Below are 19,159 nucleotides of genomic sequence, written 5' to 3' on the forward strand. Positions count from 1 at the left end.
CTTTATGTTTGACAATACAAGATGACCCTAAAGACTTGTTCAGATATAGCATGTTAAACCCCCGTACAATAGCTGCTGGAGGGGGTGTGATGGGGGGGGGGTGTCTCTTACTTGAGTCATAACTTTCCAGCTTACAAAACTCAACATGTGATCAAGAAAAAAATGGGCATTCTTTCTAATGAACCACCACTTGTGGAGTGGTGATGCATTTTTAGGGCAATTTGGTTATGAAATTATACGAGGCAAGAAACAAAAAACTTATTGGAGACACCACCCCCGCTGCACAAAAGAAGACAGGTGTCCATAGAATAGTATTCAACTTCTTAAGGGGTGCAGCCCCTACCTTGAATATATTTGTGAAGCATCTCTGATTCCTGTGGAGCTCTAACTCTCTGTGAACAATATGCACATCACTAAGAAAGGCTCTCCCATTTATATGGTTGTTCATATAAAATGGTTGTTCATAATTTACTAAGTTTCGGAGAAGAAAACTGACAGTTTATAAATGATAGCACACATCATGATATGTAGGTGAGAAAAACTTCATAAAAATGACTAGCAAAACAATGCTAGATACAATGATTGTTGTACTAAATATATCAATCTGAAAAGTGATGGTACAGAACAATACAGAAATAAAGAAAAATGCATGATAAATCTAATGGAAAAAAACATGATAAATGCAAAAATAGGCTGAGAAGAAAACAGGGCAGTATCAAACAAAATGAAAGGAGATTGGTGAAACAAGAAAATCTTGAGACTATTATCACATCCGAACATTCATTCATTATCATTTTGCCTAAAGTTACTGTTGTTTGAAAATTTAGGAATACCATTGCTTAAATTGAAAGTACCAGTATTGTTCTTCTGAACTTGAACCTCCAAAAGAGTGATAAATAGAATACTTATTCACAAAGCTATATCTGTTAATTATCTTACATATCTGATAATTTCATAAAATATGTAAAACCCTCTTTTTTTACTCACATTGTCATCTGAATAACTGTTCTACCCTCAAGACTACTGGGACCTGTTTCACAAAGCATTCTTTCAATGACAAATGACAAAAATCAGTGACAGATCTGCTGATAACCAATCAGACGCAAAGATTTCAGTAGCTTGTAACAAAAGCGGTCATTTGTCACTGATGACAAGATTTGTGAAATGGGGCCCAGGTGTCAGCCTAAATGATTGCAAATACATGGAAATCAGTGACTAAAAAAACAGTTCTTTCAAGGCACTCCCTTCCTAGGTACATGTAAGTACTCCAGAATAGTAAATATATAATATATTTGAAGGAATACAATTGAACATATAGAATACAATACATTATTGCAATAGGAATGCAGACAAAAAACAATATAATAACATTTAACGGTGAATATCAATAGTATACATGTACATGGTATCTGTGAATGTTTTGTGCAAGTTTGTAAATATTTTCAATATGAAATAAATATATAAATGTATATGTACATATGTATGGCTATGTTGAGCAAGATTCACCACGTACGTTTGCTTCAGATGAAAAATCAACCCTTTTCTTTCTGATGATCAAATAAAGATGAGATTACATGCACTTAAAGTGACTCTGTGACATTGCCTCAGATTCTGAAACAAAATCCTGGATTTAGCTCATGCTGCAATCATAATTATAAACCTTTAAGTCAGTCAGGAATCCCATGACTTTTAAAAGCTGATTGCCTGTCTGATTATCAAGATATTTATGATAAAAAATTGATTTTTTTTTTTTTTTTTTTTTTTTCCTAACGGTTTTTATAACACTACAGTCTATTGGGGAAAAAGAGTACCAGTAAGGTAAAACTGGTCACTCAAGGATTTTTTACTTTTTTGAGGCACTTTATGATCATTTTGAAGCACAATATTTGTATGGCTTCAATATTACACCATATCACAGACACTGATAACATGTAGGGCCATGCATCTCAGATTTAACATTGTTAAATGATGCCTTTAAGACACGAGCAGCATGTCATGAATTATCAGGACATAATACAGTAGTTAAGGTTACTCAAAATGTTTTGTTTGGCTGAAGAAAAAAAATCTAAGACTTATTCTAATCCCTGTTTATTTATTTTTTGATAAATGGAATACAACTTACAATCAATAAGTCTGATGTTGTGAAACAATATGTTTGTGCAATGTCTGTGGGCACTTGGGTTTTTGAAGAGTGCATACTAGACAAAATAAACTTAAAATCACTCATAGAATAACAGTGCCAATGTTAACAACTAATACCCAATAAGACATATCATCCGCCTGTTATATGTAATAATATTTCAATATTCAGAAAGCAAGTTGTATACATTAGTTGTTGCTTGGTCAGAAATTTGTTGTGGCTTAATTGTCTTTCTTAACAACATGTAATGCACGCAATCTCTTTTTTGGCTATTAAAATACAATTATTCATAAGAGGTGAAAGAAATACTTCATAACAAGGCACTTATCACAAACATAAGCATTAAATTTAATTACAGTATGAAAATGACCTACCCGGTACTCAACTGTAATGGATTTCAACATCATCTTTTTTAAAATATGCTTCTGACATTCCCATTGCTTGATACATGTACCGTACTTCTGGCTACTGTAAGGTCCGGTCACATTGAAATATAAGTTTTAAAAAACTGCCTACTTGCTCAGAGACTTCCGCACTTCAAATAAAAAGCATTTTTCAATGATCTTATAGCTAGATGGGGTGTGCTAATTTGTGATGTTTGCAGCCAAACTTTAATGTATCTATACTATCTATACATGTTACTAAAAATTAATAAAAGGTTCTTGTTTTACCCTGCAGAATTTGTTTTCTTCAAATCAAAGACAGAAGAGTTTATATGATTTAAATATAAAACGGCTATAAACTGGTTATTAGTCTAGTTGGCACTTTCAATGTTCTTTTACACATCTAAAACTACAATCTAGCAATACATATCAAATCTATCAAATCAATTGGTTTGATAATATTATTCTTTGACAACTTTCTAAATATTTGATGAGCACTGACATGTTGTTTTTAATGCATTTTCACTTTCTGAAATAAATCTCATAATTTAATGTTGTTCTAATTGTTCTGCATTGATTTCTATTGGTAATACTCTGTTGTGTATATATTTTATGTAGTATTGTTTTTATTGACAATGAAATAAAGACTGAACTGAACTGAACTGAACTGAAGGAAAAAACAAATTTCCTTTTTCCTACAAGAAATAGGCATATTGTCTACTGGCTTTTATCTTATGGACTCTTCCATATGAGCTACATGGCCTAACTGAGCTCAGGGAATTTCTTTGCATACGTGGCAAAAGAGTGTGGATGGATGCACTGATGATTTTCATTTTTTAAAGAATAACACATTCCAGAGTTTTCACCCTCTTTTGAGTACTGTATATTACTAAAGTCAAACCTGTCTACAGTGACCGCCCAAGGGAAACAAAAAATTGTGCTTGTTGTAGACATTTGGTTTTTGTAGACAGGTTCCTTTAGTACATGTTTCAATGAGAAACCATTTTCAAGGGAAACAAATAAATGTGCTTGTTGTACACAGGTGGTCACTAAAGCAGGTCTGACTGTAATAAATAGAAAGCGTTCTTCCCATTTTTGATTCATTTTGGGATTGTAAGACCTCTCAATGTGATTTACAATGCTTACAAGTACAGAAACATTTATGCAACAGACCAGACCGTTCACCAACCAAATTAATAACAGTGATATTGTAATTCCTTCAGTAATCAAAACTGAATAGATAAGACACATGATGAAATATTGTTTTGTATGCCCTTTCTGCCTAAAACTGTTAACATGAAGTATGTAGCACTTCTTTGATTGTGCAAACTTTGAATGCACAGGAGAAAGCACATGTAAAAAACGATATTTCTGTTTACAGAAGTATCCCCCTTGGCGATCAAAGAATGTAAATTCCATGCACCACTTATAATGAATTCTGGAAAATGATTCCCACAACCCTTTCTATTAACGGTATGCTTTGGAAATATAACGATAGCACCTGATGATTCTGCTGAACTTGATGAGCAACAAGGAATGTTTAAAAGTACGCTGTACGGGATACCCTCTTGTGATGAAATGATGGTAAGGTTCTGGATTTGCTCACACCAGTCCATCGTAGAGCGATAGAGCTTGGACGATGGACGGATCCTTCCTGGAGCCATCCAGAAACTCTTCTTTGGATATCTGATTGTCTCGATTCTGGAAATGCAAAGTAGGGAGAGAATGAAAGAGAAAACATTACATACGTCCCTCAGATAGGTGTTTAATGGAGCCCTCTGAATTGCTTATAAGGCAGCTCAGTGTAATGTGACAACAGCTTAGTTAATCTGGACATATCTTAAGGACGTTCCGCAGCAATGGTCGTGTCCAACTTAGCTGCACAGGGCCAGATGGTCATGTATGATTTACCATGCATAATACCAGGAGCTCCAGGCATTGTGAATGGTGAATACACAACCAACTGGCCCTGTGCAACTTAAGTGCACACGCACATTACTGCTGAACATCCAAATACCCAGTATCAGATTTATACTTTAAAACATGTGCACCCTACAATTAGTTCTAAGTTGCAAGCTCGGAAGAGGAATAACTTCCTATCAGCCGGGTGAAGAGTGGCAAATGTAGATAAATGTCTTGCCAAAGGACCTCAATGCCATAGCTGGGACTCGAACTGCGAACCTTATGATCCACACTGAAGTAACATATCCTCTAGAACATGACATCTCTATTAATTACAATTTGGTTTTAGTTTGGTTTGATGGTTTGTTTTACCTGACTGCTAAGAAAGCATTTGTATGCTTGTAAACCAGGGGACCAACGGCTTTAAGTCCTCTCCGAGGGACTTGGTAATGAGGATTAATGCCTTGCCAAAGAGCATTAGCGTATCGACCGGTTTCGAGCCTGGGACTTCCCGGTTACGAGACCACTGCTCTACCACTGAGCCATCGCGTCTACGTGTATCATTCTGTTTATAATGACATACAGTGAAACCTGTCTATAAAGACCACCCAAGGGAGACATGAAAAGTGGTCTTTATTGGCAGGTGGTCATTATGTACAGGTTCCTTTAGTACATGTTTCAATGAGAAACCATTTTCAGGGGGAACAAAAAATGTGGTCTTTGTAGACGGGTGGTCTTTGTAGACAGGTGGTCACTAAAGCAGGTTTGACTGTACCTTGTCCATGAGAGCAAATATCTTGTCGACTCTCTTCTCCGGTGTGTTCTCATCCTCCGGAAGCTGCACCATGTTGCCCACCATCTGATAGATAGCCTCCACGATGCTCAGCATCTCTCGTCTGGTGATCGTGCCATCTCCATCGAGGTCATACAGACGAAATGCCCCTAAACCGTAAAAGACAAAACACAATCAGTTCTATATAGTTTTTCAAATTGGCAACAATAATATTTTTCTTTCATCACTAGAATGATAGAATATAATGGAATGTCTTTGAAAACAATATACATAGGCGACAATGTTGTGGAAATATTTATAAATCACAATCGGTAAGTTTAACCCTTTCAGGACAGGATTTATTTTCAGGGCTAAATTGATCACATGTTGTTCTTCAAATTGGCAACAATTATATTTTTCTTTCATCGCTAGAATGATAGAATATAATGCAGTATCTGTGAAAACAATATACACAAGCGAGAATGTTGTCGAAATATTTGAAAAATAAAATTGTTTTGATTGAAGAACAATGATTTAAATCCCCTTAACCTGTTGCCAATTTAAGGATTTAAAAACATATGATCCTTTTTTTTTAATTCCTTGCAACAAATGCAATATAATCATGAAACCAAAATGGATGCAATGTGCATAAATTTTTGCCCTTTCTACTCGTGTTCGGCATCTGGTATATTTTGTAGGGCTCTGAATCGAAAGTAATTGAGCCAAACCACAGAATGTGGAATAATTGTTGCGAAAGGGTAAACTGTAGCACTAAGAGTAAAACAAGGACTTGCCGCACACTCCAAGATAAATCATACCATGTCAGGTGGCCATAAACATTTTGCTTTCCTCGTTCAGATATGAAGGGGTAAACTGCTTCTTTTTCCTTTTTTAATGATAACATATTAATGTGTTTATAACATGCTTCACATTTTTGCATCTTAAACACAGAGCTAATAAAGTGAGTATGCGTAGGGCCTTTGTTGCACGCAGTTGCCATTCATTCACAAGTTAAAAAACTTCTTTTTTTTCCTGTGACCGTGATACCGCATCGTATCTGAAAAAGCATTTAGTGTACTTTGAAGAGAAGGAAAGAAAAAATAATAATGCACACAAAGACACACACAATATTGTATCTATTTTACATTTACAAGTATCTGGTCATTTGTTCAACTTCATGTCCAAACAAATCTAACAAAATTATTTTTTTCAATTGAGAAGGGAATTAGTACAGTAGGTACAATTTACTTACAAGCATCGTTGAATAAAATTAATTTTTAATACAGGCAAACAGGGATAAGGGCTTCACCCCTTTTGATAGGCTGGAAATTAAAATGTAATTGACATTGTACATGAATACTTAGAATAGAGCAGCATGTTTGAATATGAACTTACAATTTAGTTTTTCATCAATGTTTCCTCTTGATGTAACAGATAGAGCTTGGATGAACTCCTCAAATTCAATCTCCTCGTCCTGGTTAAACAAAAAAAACAATCAAAATAAATGTGTCTCTTTTACATTCTTATAAAGCTCATGAAGTCACAACAAATGATAATTAATGGGATAGAAGCACATAGAATATTTCACTTTCAAAAAAATAAACACCTTGTAAATTTTCATGGACAATGTAACACATTTTACCGAAAAACAGCTTTATATTCAGGTCAGGTGAAGAACCTCTAACGAAATAATACCTTTGTTTTGGTTACTTGTGTACTTATTTTTGTAATATAAATGACAGAATGCCCCTGAAACTCCCTTCTTCATGGTGACACTACATAGACGAACTTAAAATCTAGCGTTAAGTACAGTTTTCTCATTTCATAAAAAGAACAAACCTACACCCATGACACCCCCCCCCCCCCCTCCCACAATCAACCTTTTCAAAGTGACACTAGAGAGGTCAACTTAAAATCTAGTATTATGAATCAAAGTTTTCTCATTTCATAAAAACCACACCTAACTTTTACATGCACTGTATATCCATGATACACACACCCCCATAAAAGTTCAAGAGACACTTAACTGTTTAATAAGGCGACATACATGTAAGACAGCCTTGTGAGACACTTGTCTGGGCTGTGATTGTAACAGCGCTCAATAATAACAATCACTTGAGAAGATAAATGTCTACACTCTTCAGACAGCAAATCTACTGTAACCAGGGTATGGTCTTCACAAAGACCATAGTCGCCTAGCAACCAGATTGGTTGTCCATAGCAGCGCAGGTTTATTATCTTGAACTCTTTGGAGTTTTCAATTACTCTTTTGTTGTTGATTGTGTGTCTCTGAAGTGTTCTGTTTGTGCGGTTAATTAAGGGATTCACAGGAGCTGGTTTCCAACCTCTAGCTTTTTTTTCTATGTCAATATACTTTCAGGATTCTTCTGTTTGACTGTTTGTAGACCCAAAACCTTAGAACACTGCCCTCCGAAAATGACATTATCTATCAAATCATAGAAATGCTGAAGAAAAATAAAAATAAAAATTCTGCATTTTTTTTCTTCTAAAGAAAATAATCTTTCAACATTTGATTGAATCCTATAAAACTACCATCATGAGCAGTGAAACGAAAATCCAAATGTTTAGATTGATGCCTAAGTATCAAAATAAGAGTATACATATTTCTATAGTTCACAAATAAGGATACCATTTTAAGACACATACTCTTTTCACACTTGTTTTGCTTAGCCCTGTATTTTGCTTAGCCCCGTACTATCCTTAACCCCGGACTAACTTTTTTTGCTTTTAACACACGCTTTAGTCTCGTACTAAATGCCTGTCCCGGGATATCAAAATTCACGCTGTTCTCACTGCAATTTGTTAGCCCCCCACTGGCTGTATGGCGTGAATATTCATTAGGGCATTTTCTGCAGCTGCGCACTTGCTCAATCGCGTCTTCGAATGGAATGGCAGCTTGTGTCAGTAAATCAGTACATCTGCACATAGAAACTGATGACCCACCCCCTTTAAATGTACAAGTGTAAGCCAATAGAAGGTACAATGTATTCCTCCATGAGACACCGACATCGACTTACCCCATTCTCGTCGAAGACATCAAACACATATGAAGCAAACTTGGTGGCATCTCCAAACGGAAAAAACTGCTTGTAAATTTCCAGGAATTCCTAGAAGAAAATAAAAGAGTGTACATATATATATACAACTTCATTATTACAGGATTCAGAAGTAAATTCAATTTTCTTTCAAATTTGTCATCGTACAAATGAAAAGACAACAAAATAATGCTGACAATGGGTAAATCTATAAATTATTAATATCCATGTCTCTAGTTGCTTGTTATTTCATATAATGTTATATTATTCAATATCCCTCTGATATAGTTCAGTTTCGCTTATTTCACTGTTATTTTCTGTTTAACCATGTATACAGGACCAATGTGAAAAACAGCTTTGGCTGATATTGTTTATTGTTATCCTGTATAAATATTTTTAATAAACAAACAAATAATTGAAAAGTGAATATATTACAAACCAAATGGTCTGAAACACATAATTACTTAAAAGTGAAATGTAAACTATACAAGAAGCAAGTGAATGGAAGGATGAAAACCTGATCATTTAATATTAAAGGGGATGGAGGTTAGGATACAATACAGCCACTATAGAAATGTACATGAACAAAATGTATGTTGATGAAGAAAAATCAGAAGAGCTAATATTGGCATTATATATACTGTATCTAACAATTGTATTAATAAATGTGATGCATGCTTCTTTCTCAAACAAGAGACTTGTTAATATGAGCTACAATATATAGTTGACACCAGATCACATGTATCAGAAGTCAGAATACTGGTTAAAGACATAACATATATACTACAAAGCAAGTCTTGGGCAAGCTTCTTGCCTGTAATGTGGTCTACAGCATTCAGATGATGGAATACACTCTACAAATTTGATTTCTTTTTTTCTACTTACTTGTCTATTCAGGGTTCCATTTGGACAATCTCTTGTAAACCCTTCATGCCTGTAATACAAAAAAGATACAAGAGTTTAAAGGTGAGATATCACTGCCATAGGGCTTGACACTTTACAGGCGACCAGGAAACATGGGTGCAAAACAAAAACAAAACCCAAACTCCAGAGATTTAAACGAAATTCATAGGGATCATGCATAAAGATTACTAAATAAACATAATAACAAGCCACCTTAAAGGTAATACAAAGTTTTGGGAAATTTTGAAAAATTGGTGGATAGTGATTCTTTACAACTTTGAATTATTTGGATGCCCCTGTGGGTGTATTATAAGCACTAGAAAATTGAGCCCCTAAAACACTTCTGTTTTCAAGAAAAATTGAATATAAACATTTACCGGTGCTCCCGGTAAATTTTAAATAGCGCCTACAGCCGTACAATGGTAGCTGCGACCATGGAAATCTCAGAATATGTAGTTGAGATATGTTTCAAACGGGCATAGCAAATCGGTCGATTTTAGTCAAGAAACATTGTTTTATTGCTTAATTAATATGTTGACCTTGAGAGGGAGCTATACAACATGAATAGATTATTATTTACAATTTTATAAATTTAGACTCGATTTCAACCGCGACAACGATCACTGAATATTGTAGGATCGCATATGCTTCCAAAATTTTCATTTGAACGAAATTCATGACCCCATACCAAAACTTTGTATTACCTTTAACAATATACGCTTTGTGGACACAAGAAAAACAAATATAAGAGGCTGACTCCTTTCTTTTTCGGACAAATTAAACTGAATATTTTTTCAAATTCTGTTTCCATGTCTGGAATTTTTAAAACAAAATTTCCAGTTTTTCCCTAACTTTCAGGATAGTTAGGAACCCAGTAGTTTACTATTGGTCAGGAAGGAGATATATAGTTATTATACACTGTACTAAAAAATCTCAAATTGGTAATATTTGTACACATACACGTAAGTAAATCACAACACCCTACATTTATTTTGTTCATAAAATATTTTCATTTTCTTCCAAGGAAAGAAATTATACTTATAAAATGCTGTAGAAGCCGATGACATAACATCTAGTATATTTCCATTGTTAATATGTACATTGGTACCTTCCTCATTCCTCATTTAAGAATTTCATAAACAACTGATGCTATTTAACGATTTTACAGGAAAAAAGCTTTGGATAAAATAAAAGGTTAGATACCGGTAATTCTATCTTTTATTTTTGTTCATGTTGTTCGTTGAATGATTTTAAATTCTACTCACCATTGTCTAATCTCTTTCTCGCTGACTGTGGAAAAAACGTTAGAAGGAAATACAGATTTAGGATTTTGTATACAAACAAGTCTGAAATAACATCTTTCAACAGTTAAATGTTTGATATTATGTATAGAGCCAATTCATTGCTTTGTGATGATTTACATTCATCTAAAACTTAATGAAATTATAATAATATCTAGTTGGAGGATTACGAAATCGATCAGATCAGTTGTTCTCAATTTTTATCATTCGTAATGGTCTGTTTTCACTCAAACTTTCAGATTATCTTTAATTGTACATCTAGCTTTAAAGTCACTACCTTAGCACCATTTTCTCTCATCTGAACAATGTTACCAAGTCCCTTTAACATTTATAATTGTTACAATCGATGTGATGTAAGTAAATCTAAAGCATTGTAAACGATGATCATTTAGAAAGCAGCTTCAACTGAAAGATACATTTTTTTTTCTTTTTTACACACTCAACAGTACCTCCCAAACTCACTGTTTTTCACAACAACAACAAAACAGATTATAAAACCTAAACCACTTCCAGTACTGTGTACAAAAGTGTGCATCTTATAAAATGAAATGTTAATTTGCATTGAATTTGACTTCAAATAGTAGTTGACTTGCAGATACATACATGTACATATATGACAACATTTAAAAAAGCATTAATTAAATTAATGTGAGGCTAACTACAATTGTATGGCAAAAAATACTGGAAGTGTGAGCAATCTTCAAAAGAGGCAGAAATCAATCGAAGAAGAAAAAAAAAAGGGGGGGAAAGGGGGAAAAGGGGGAAAAAGGAAAAAGAAGGGAAAAGAAGGGAAAAGAAGGGAAAAGAAGGGGAAAAAAGAAGAAAAAGGAGAAGAAAGCAGATGACTTACAGTGTGTGGTTTCTGCCAAGTTATCAAGATTGGTCTTAGCTAGTTTACTGGTCTGCTTTCCCATTGTCAAGAGTCCAGCTACAAGAAGAAAGAAAGAAAGAAATAAAAAACAGTAAAAAACAAACATTCAAACAATGATGTATGTTGTATGTTGTAATACAATGTACTTGTGTATATGCACGTACATGTATGGTAAAAGAACATGGTATGCTAATTAAAGCCAAACTACAGTATTACAATGTACTGGACATGAAGATAGAACTATACTATTACTATATAAATATATTTGATATGAATGATTTCAGTTCAAACTTCAAATCCCAATAAAGCTAACCAAGCTTTGAACAAATTATTAAAGAGAAGTATAATTATAAAGGCAATAGATAAATTCGCAAGTAATGGCAGCATTCAAACCCTGTTTCATGCTGTATAATTTGGTAAACACACTGAGACAAAATTATCTTTAATTTTCTTGCAACATATTCCAATAATCTCCTCAAATATCTTAAGATACAAATTGATATTATGATGCAATCACAGGCTTAAAGTACTTTAATCTTTATTTGAAAAATGTTGAATGTTGAATATTGAATCGTTATGCAACACGCACCAAAATGAATATACGGTAGAGATATCTCAAGCGGCGTGACACTTCAAAGCGTGCAACTACATCATGTGATGACACTAAAATTGCCACCTCATTAACTCTTGAGAAAACACACACAACGGCTCAGAATCATCTAACAAAACAACTCCCCGGAGACAATTCCAGAAGATAACGATACTATCAAGATCAAGAAGCTAAACAAATAACAAAACATTTTATAGTTATTTTATCTCACCAAATGTGCAAATGCCTTCCTCACATAATAAGACCACTGAAACGTTGAGGTATCTTTGCTTCACAACAAATCGGAGCAATACAGCTGCAAGACAACTTCAAGATAATGCCAATATGTTCTGCAAAGTACAAGCAACTGTTATATGTGCTGCACTACAGCAGGGTTAAAACCTTGTGGACAATATAGAAATGACACAATAGGGTTCCGCAGTAGAGCAGTAGCAGCAAGATACTCAATTGTCTTCCGATCAATTGGTTTGCTTTAAGGATGAGATAGCAGACAATGGTTGCTCAAGACGGCTCTGTGAAGCGAATGGATCTTCTCAAGTATGTGGGTTCAGAGTACAGAAGACAGTGAGGTTGGCTTCATGCTTCACTACCTCAGCTTTCTGTATCCAAGATACATGTAGGAGGAAGGGGGTAAGTCCTCATTTGCATACATGAATTATTCATGAGTGATGTGTGTTTGTTTGTAAATTCATGACTCCTCTGAGTACAGACATTAAATAACCTGGATCACAGTTCTACAGAATGAATGTTTCTGATGAAGATTGGCAGAAGCGAGTCTGGAGTGTGAAGACGCACATGTACAATTAAAACTATTACTTCTCTTCATCTTTCTCTATCTTTCTTAAGATAATGAGGTTTTAAAAAGGAATAGTTTACAATCCAGACTCAGTTTAACTTTTTTTGATTAAGGGAAGGGTAATATACAAAGTAATTGTGTCTGTCTGGAAGGAAAGCAACACAATTTGTGGACTAAAACAAAACAAACATCAGAACCATATTATATTAGGATGTCTACATGTACAATGTACATTACAGTATGTTCTGGACTCCCTTGTGATAATTATTTAAATCAATTATTTGAATCATATTTTCTCCAAAACAAAAAAGTTCTTTCTTTTTCTTGTTTTCTTGTTTTCTCTTCTTCCTAATCTCTTACCAAATAATACATAAAGAGTATCAAGAGCAAAAAAAATATGTTTATAAGACAAGGGGGGTGTTTCACAAAGATCCTAAGTCAAACTTAACTCTAAGTTGGACTTCAACATTATGGAGAGCCATCTGTAGCCTTAAAATGAAATATAATCAAAAGCAAAATTTCAAAAAAGTATTTTAGACTTTTCATAAATCCAACATCAAGAACATGAAATCTCCTAGATAATAGAAAATATGAATGATTTGAATCAACATTTTATGCCTTTTAAAATAACTTTTTTACAAAATATTTTCAAAGATGCCAACGGCTTTCCATAATTGTTAAGTCCAACTTAGAGTTACATGTACATCTTAGGATCTTTGTGAAACACCCCCCAGAGTGGAGAGTATGTATGTAAATGATCCAAAGTCAATCAAAGATCAGCAGTGAGAGCTAGGAATGGAGACTGGACTGCTGAGACAAAATGATTCTTTCTGAAACATGGCCTTGGGTATGATTTTATAAATATAAATAAATGTACTTTCATTACAATAGCAATTTGATCTTTCATTACAATGGCAATATATACATGTACTTCCATTGAGGTCAATTATTTCTTTTGACTCTTGAAATGCCAGTCTATCCAGAAACCAGGGGGCCGTTTCTCGAAACTGTCGTAAGTCTAACTTCTTGGACATCCCATTGAAACGTGTGTTATAGAATTAATAAGCGTTTCTATCATGAGATGTCCACAGACTTAATGATATGACGGTTTTGAGCAACTGGCCGAGGCTGAAACATCAATTGATACAAACAAATACAAATACAAACACAACAAATTAAATTAAACTCTCGATAGCCTTACAACTTCAAGATTTCATATAAAATTACATCCCCTACGTCTCACAAATACTTACCAGTAACTTCAAATATTTTGCCCAAAATTTAATGAAAATAATAAGAGTAGCGATTTATGTAGTGCCTTTTCCATTGGATACACAGTACTTTCCCACTTTGAGATGCCATGCCTGGGTTGGCAAAAAATGAAAATTAAATAAGGATGCAGTTCTCCGAATACCCTACTAATAGACATATTAAAGTGCTTTTACATTTCTCAATTGATTTACATTCTACATCTAAATTGTATTTATGCTTGAAAAACAGGACAAAAATCTTACCTCTCGCCCACTTGTTGTCAGCAGAAGTACTGTGATATTGCCTTTTTCGATTGCCCATCTAAATTATCAATCAAAATTGTCAGTAGAAATGCAGATCAGACCTGCATGTATAGTACCAGTATCACAGCTACAGAAGAGCATCTCCAAATGGTAGTTCTATGATGATAATAAAAAAGTGCCACTGCCCATTCAATCCTTTGCAGGTTCAGCCAGCATTTTCAGTATTCAGTTTCTAATGATCTGTTCGTTTACAAAACACAATTTGTAGTTCTTTTATTGCACAACAGTTATGAATAATGATGAATCCCCTTCATGACGTGTTAACTGTCAAAGTTTTTCTTCCAACCTTGCTTGCCCGAGAGGCTGTCCATGACGACGACTATTCAACGGACACGACGACTAGTCCACGGACTTGATGACTAGTCGACGGACTTGATGGTGATGTTACGCGAGAGATAGTACGCCAGGAGGAACGTAGAAAGGACAAACACTATGAAGGTCCAGTAGAAGCTCTCCTCGTCAAAGATATCACCGAAGCCCGGTAGTTGGTCCAGCAGGTGCAGAAGAGCATGACTGAACTTCTCCGGTTGATCTCTACTACCCATGGTGGCGTCCATTGAAGAGTTTGTCTCAAGAACAAAGCAGTAACTTCAGGTTTTTTACAGTGATGCTAAGGAGAGAGGAAAAGAAGTAGAGGATGTTGGAATCAGATACAATAGGATATAAAATACATTTCAACTTTGTTTTGAATTGAATTCAGTATCATTATGAAACATATTTCTCTGTTGTCGTTGTTGTTACTCATTGAAAACTTTGTCTCAAGAACGAAGCAGTAACTTCAGGTTTTTTTACAGTGATGCTAAGGAGAGAACAAAAGAATTAGGAGAGGATGTTGGAATCAGATACAGTAGGGTATAAAATACCTTTCAACTTTGTCTTTAATTGAATTCAGTATCATCATAAAACATCTTTCTCTGTTGTTGTTGCTACTCTTCCTTCCATCTCGTAACTAGTCAAAATTATGTGACCACATACCACTATTCAATGTAGGTCGTGCTAGACATACTAAGCATTTGTTATTGATCTTCACTTATTAACAAGCTGTTAATTTGGTTGGATAAATGGTATTTGTAGTAAAGGTGTGATTTACATTTTTTTGTTATTTGACCTCTTATGAGAGTTCGCAATGATGGTTCAGGCTGAAATGCTGAGATACACTTCATATAAGTAAAAATCTGTTTTTTGCGTTGCCAATTCGATACTTAATTTATGATAATGGAGATTAATGTAAAAATGCCAGGAACAGGGAGTTTGGCTTAAATCAGCAAACTCCCTGTATGTGCCTTTGTATGCTGAATTAAATCGCTATTATTGTAGTCTTTGCATTTCAGCTGGAACAAACATAGCGAACTCTTGTAAGAGGTCAGCATTTTACAAATGTAAATCACACCTTTTTAACATGAGGAAGGTAGGAAAATCGCCATCACTCAGCTTCGGTAGTGCTCATCCACTTTGCAATATGTAGTGGTTTACTGCGTGCAAATCTGATGCCAAAAATGTGAGGGAGGCTCTGCATATTAGTTTATATTGCAAGACTCTTCAGTATTGAAGGAGCAGATAAGAAAAAAAGGACTAATCTAGTATACGGTAGATAGATTTTGTAAGTGTTTGTTGCATGTTGTGTTCACTGTGACTGTTTAAGATGACCATGCAGTGGTAGTCTAGTGGCAGACCCAGTGGCTAGACAGAAATAACTGCCTGGTTTGGGTCATTCTTTAATAAAACTGACATTTGCCGTCTTTCCCCATAGAGAGGAGCCAGTTGCAATCTCAGCAGAACAGACCAACCATCGATATCACATAAGGCCTGTCTTCACTATCTCGAGATTGCCAAATATCCAGCTATTTGAACTATCCCGATCGCAAAATATCCAGCAACATGTAATTTGCGTCTTCATCAGACCGAAGTAGCAATTAGAAGGATATTTGGTCAGGATTGTCATCCCAAGATATCTTGGGATAGTTTGCAAAATATCCAGCTATTTGTCCTGTGCGTCTTCACTAGACTGAAGATTCACAATACACGCTAACGCTGAGCAAAATATCTCGAGCTAATTTCTCAAAGTCGAGTTTAAAGTTTCGAGGTCGAATCTCGAGATAGTGCAGACGCTATTTGTTACTTTGGGATTTTTTCCCAAATAGCGGGCTATTTGACAATCTCAAGATATTTGGCAATCTCGAGATGATGAAGACGTGCCTATAGACCCTATCAGAGACTGAAGACAGTAGGGGCGCTGGTCTGAGTATGAGGATCGTCCTCATAATCGCAGACAAAATGCATCCTCAAGAATGAGAATCGTCTGCATTTTCGCAGACCCTTTTTTTCATCGCCGCTCTGAGCTGCGGGTATCGGGTTACCCAACCGCCCACTGGCGATGCCAAAAATGGATTCCCCAGGGAAAAATAACCATAGACATAGTTCACCGTCTACTTTTAATTATGGGTTGTCCATCTTCCCAAGGATTTATTGCTCATAATAATGTGACAGTGAAGGTCTCTGTACGTGCAAAGTCAATGTAAAATGCATCAAGAAAATCATCGCCTAATCCGTTTTTTTGCATCGCTAATGCGCCAATAAAAAATATGAAACGTCGGCGAAAAATGCAGACGATCCTTATTTTTTAGGACGCATCGGTCCGCATTTTTACAAAGATCGACGATCCTCGTTTATGAAGACGATCCTTACTTTGTTTGAGTTGGATCCGGATCCAGTGCCTGTGGCTTATTTCACAAGATGCAAATTCATACTAGGTCTAAGTTAGTAAGTAAGGCTTGATGATATCAATAACATAATTAATAAATCATCAATGTAGAAAACTCTCAACCCAGCTGTTATTAACCAAGCTAAGCTCGCGATAAATACATGTTATGTCGAAGGCCACTGCACCGGCCTCCTTGCACGACACGACACAACCCCGGCCCTACACGGTCGGCCTGGACCCTGCCGAAAACTCGGTCACGGTAGCAGACTCCAGCAGACCGCAATGCCTGTGACGTATATAGATCTAGTGCTTATTCAGGCTTACAAAACCAGGTTAGAAATGTAAATCAACGCTTTTTTTTTATAGTAAAATCACACATCACAAAAATTCTATGGGAAATTTTCGAATTGGTATTTCTTACCCTAAAATTCGCTCAAATACAGCAATGTTTAGCTCTTCAATTTCAGTCGACTACTAAAATCTAGAGCTTTCTTTTGTTCAGCTGAGCCACACTTGGCCGTAGAGGGCGCATGATGTGTCCTTTAAAATGAGTCATTTAGCCAACAAATACGATTGATTGATTGATTGATTTTTATTCGACAAGCTTCCAACATACAACAATATACAATAATAACAGATCAAATATAAGTCAGCTTGAACAGGATAACCCACGAAAGCTCGAGAGCTTATTTCCAGTGGGGTCCCTTACAGACATTTTAATAAAATTAATAAGTTAAAATAGTAATATTTACAGACAGATAAGAAAATTAAAAGAATTACTTATTAAAGATAATAATAATAATAACAACATTAAACTGATGATAGAAATGATGGTAAGTACAAGAATAAAAAGAAGAAGGAGAAGAAGAAAAAGAGGAGGATACTCTTTATATTTTTGAAACTTTTAGTTGTGAGGGTACTATTGCCATTTGAAGAGAGAGATTAAAAACATAAGCTAAAGGTTTTGTAATAACATATCTGACATACTTGACAATATCTGGACTAATATCGTCCCATCCACACGACTTTCCATTTTTAAAAGAGTACACTATTTTCAAAATTTCATCTTCATTAATAGATTTCAGAAATAAACTTTCCTTTTAAGTTTATCGGAGATATCATAAAACAGGAGAAATTCAAATCTTTACAAGTAGTTGCATCAATGGAAGAAGCTAGTTTTGGTCCAATATTGTTAAAATAATCGTTAAAAAAAACACTGGATATCAATTGCGGATCTTTTAGTGTTCTTCCTTCGTGTATAAAGTATTGTGGTAAGATGGGTTTTCGTTTTTTAAATATATTATTAATCAATGGCCATGTTTTCTTGAGGTCAGTTCTACAATCATTAAACCTTTGATAAAAATACTTTTTTTGTTTGCCTTTCTCAATTCAGAAGACACTTTGTTTCTAATCTTCTATATATTTGTCTTCATTTTCATATGTAGGATTACAACAAAACCTTTTATAAAGTTTGTTCTTCAATCTTATTTTTGTTAACAAGTTTAATGATACCCATAACTTTTTGTTTTTATTTTTCTTATTACTCCTAACAAAAATGAAAGATTTATTATAATGCCTTTGAAAGTTGGAGAAAAAAATTCATAGGCAACATTGGGATCTTTACTTTTATAATCATCTGTCCATTCTTCAGAAGATAACTTGCAGAAAAATGACTTCGTTGTGTTATCATTGATTTGTCTTATTTTCTTTCCCTTATCATACTCATAACATGTTTGAGCATAAATTAGTATTACAAAAACTGGCAAGTGGTCTGATACATCATAGTATATGTTGCCAGCATTTACATTTGAAGTATAAGAATTAATACAAAATATTGTCAAGTGATGCAGTAGTTTTTGTAAGTCTGGTTGGTTTGTTGATCATAGGAGTTAAACCATTAGCATATAAGTTGTTCAAAAAAGTATTAATCCTTGAATCATTAGATTACTTCAGGAGGTCTAAATTGAAGTCACCCATTATATATAGATGCTAATTCTCTTTAGTTAAACATTGTAAAATATCATCAAAATAGGTATTAATAACCCTGATAGCAGACTGACGTCTTAAAGACGTCATACATTGGTCGTAAAGTGGTAAACACGTCGTACGTCGTATGGACGACAAAATTACGACGTCATTATGACGTCTTT

At 34.8% G+C, this 19,159-nt stretch overlaps 1 protein-coding gene across 2 annotated transcripts; it reads right to left on the reverse strand.

Moving 5' to 3' along the window:
• Positions 1 to 3,615: 3,615 nt before the first annotated feature.
• LOC762430 (neuronal calcium sensor 1-like) lies at positions 3,616 to 17,528 on the reverse strand. Of its 2 annotated transcripts, XM_030997613.1 has the most exons (9): positions 17,431 to 17,528; positions 14,249 to 14,918; positions 11,308 to 11,385; positions 10,422 to 10,446; positions 9,139 to 9,187; positions 8,236 to 8,325; positions 6,593 to 6,671; positions 5,201 to 5,367; positions 3,616 to 4,224 (listed from the first exon to the last, which is right to left on the reverse strand). In XM_030997613.1, the coding sequence occupies exons 2-9, from the start codon at positions 14,304 to 14,306 to the stop codon at positions 4,126 to 4,128; spliced, it is 645 nt and encodes a 214-aa protein (XP_030853473.1). In that variant the 5' UTR covers positions 14,307 to 14,918; positions 17,431 to 17,528; the 3' UTR covers positions 3,616 to 4,125. The 2 variants fall into 2 exon arrangements, with proteins under 2 accessions (XP_030853473.1, XP_030853474.1); XM_030997614.1 differs by lacking the exons at positions 14,249 to 14,918; positions 17,431 to 17,528 and adding an exon at positions 12,150 to 12,415 and having other exon boundaries at positions 4,113 to 4,224.
• Positions 17,529 to 19,159: the final 1,631 nt, after the last annotated feature.

This window comes from Strongylocentrotus purpuratus, unplaced genomic scaffold (genome assembly GCF_000002235.5).
Source record: "Strongylocentrotus purpuratus isolate Spur 01 unplaced genomic scaffold, Spur_5.0 spur5_scaffold_4, whole genome shotgun sequence".
In the NCBI taxonomy this organism is placed as follows: domain Eukaryota; kingdom Metazoa; phylum Echinodermata; class Echinoidea; order Camarodonta; family Strongylocentrotidae; genus Strongylocentrotus; species Strongylocentrotus purpuratus.

What these genes read in the sequence shown, in the direction of transcription:
- LOC762430 (XM_030997613.1), bottom strand. Translation starts at nt 14,306, where the DNA reads ATGGGCAATCGAAAAAGGCAATATCACAGTACTTCTGCTGACAACAAG. An exon ending in TGACAACAAGTGGGCGAGAG is followed by an intron (nt 11,386 to 14,248) that starts GTAAGATTTTTG and finishes TTCTTCTTGTAG; the next exon opens with CTGGACTCTTGACAATGGGA. An exon ending in ATGTCTTCGACGAGAATGGG is followed by an intron (nt 6,672 to 8,235) that starts GTAAGTCGATGT and finishes TTGTTTAACCAG; the next exon opens with GACGAGGAGATTGAATTTGA.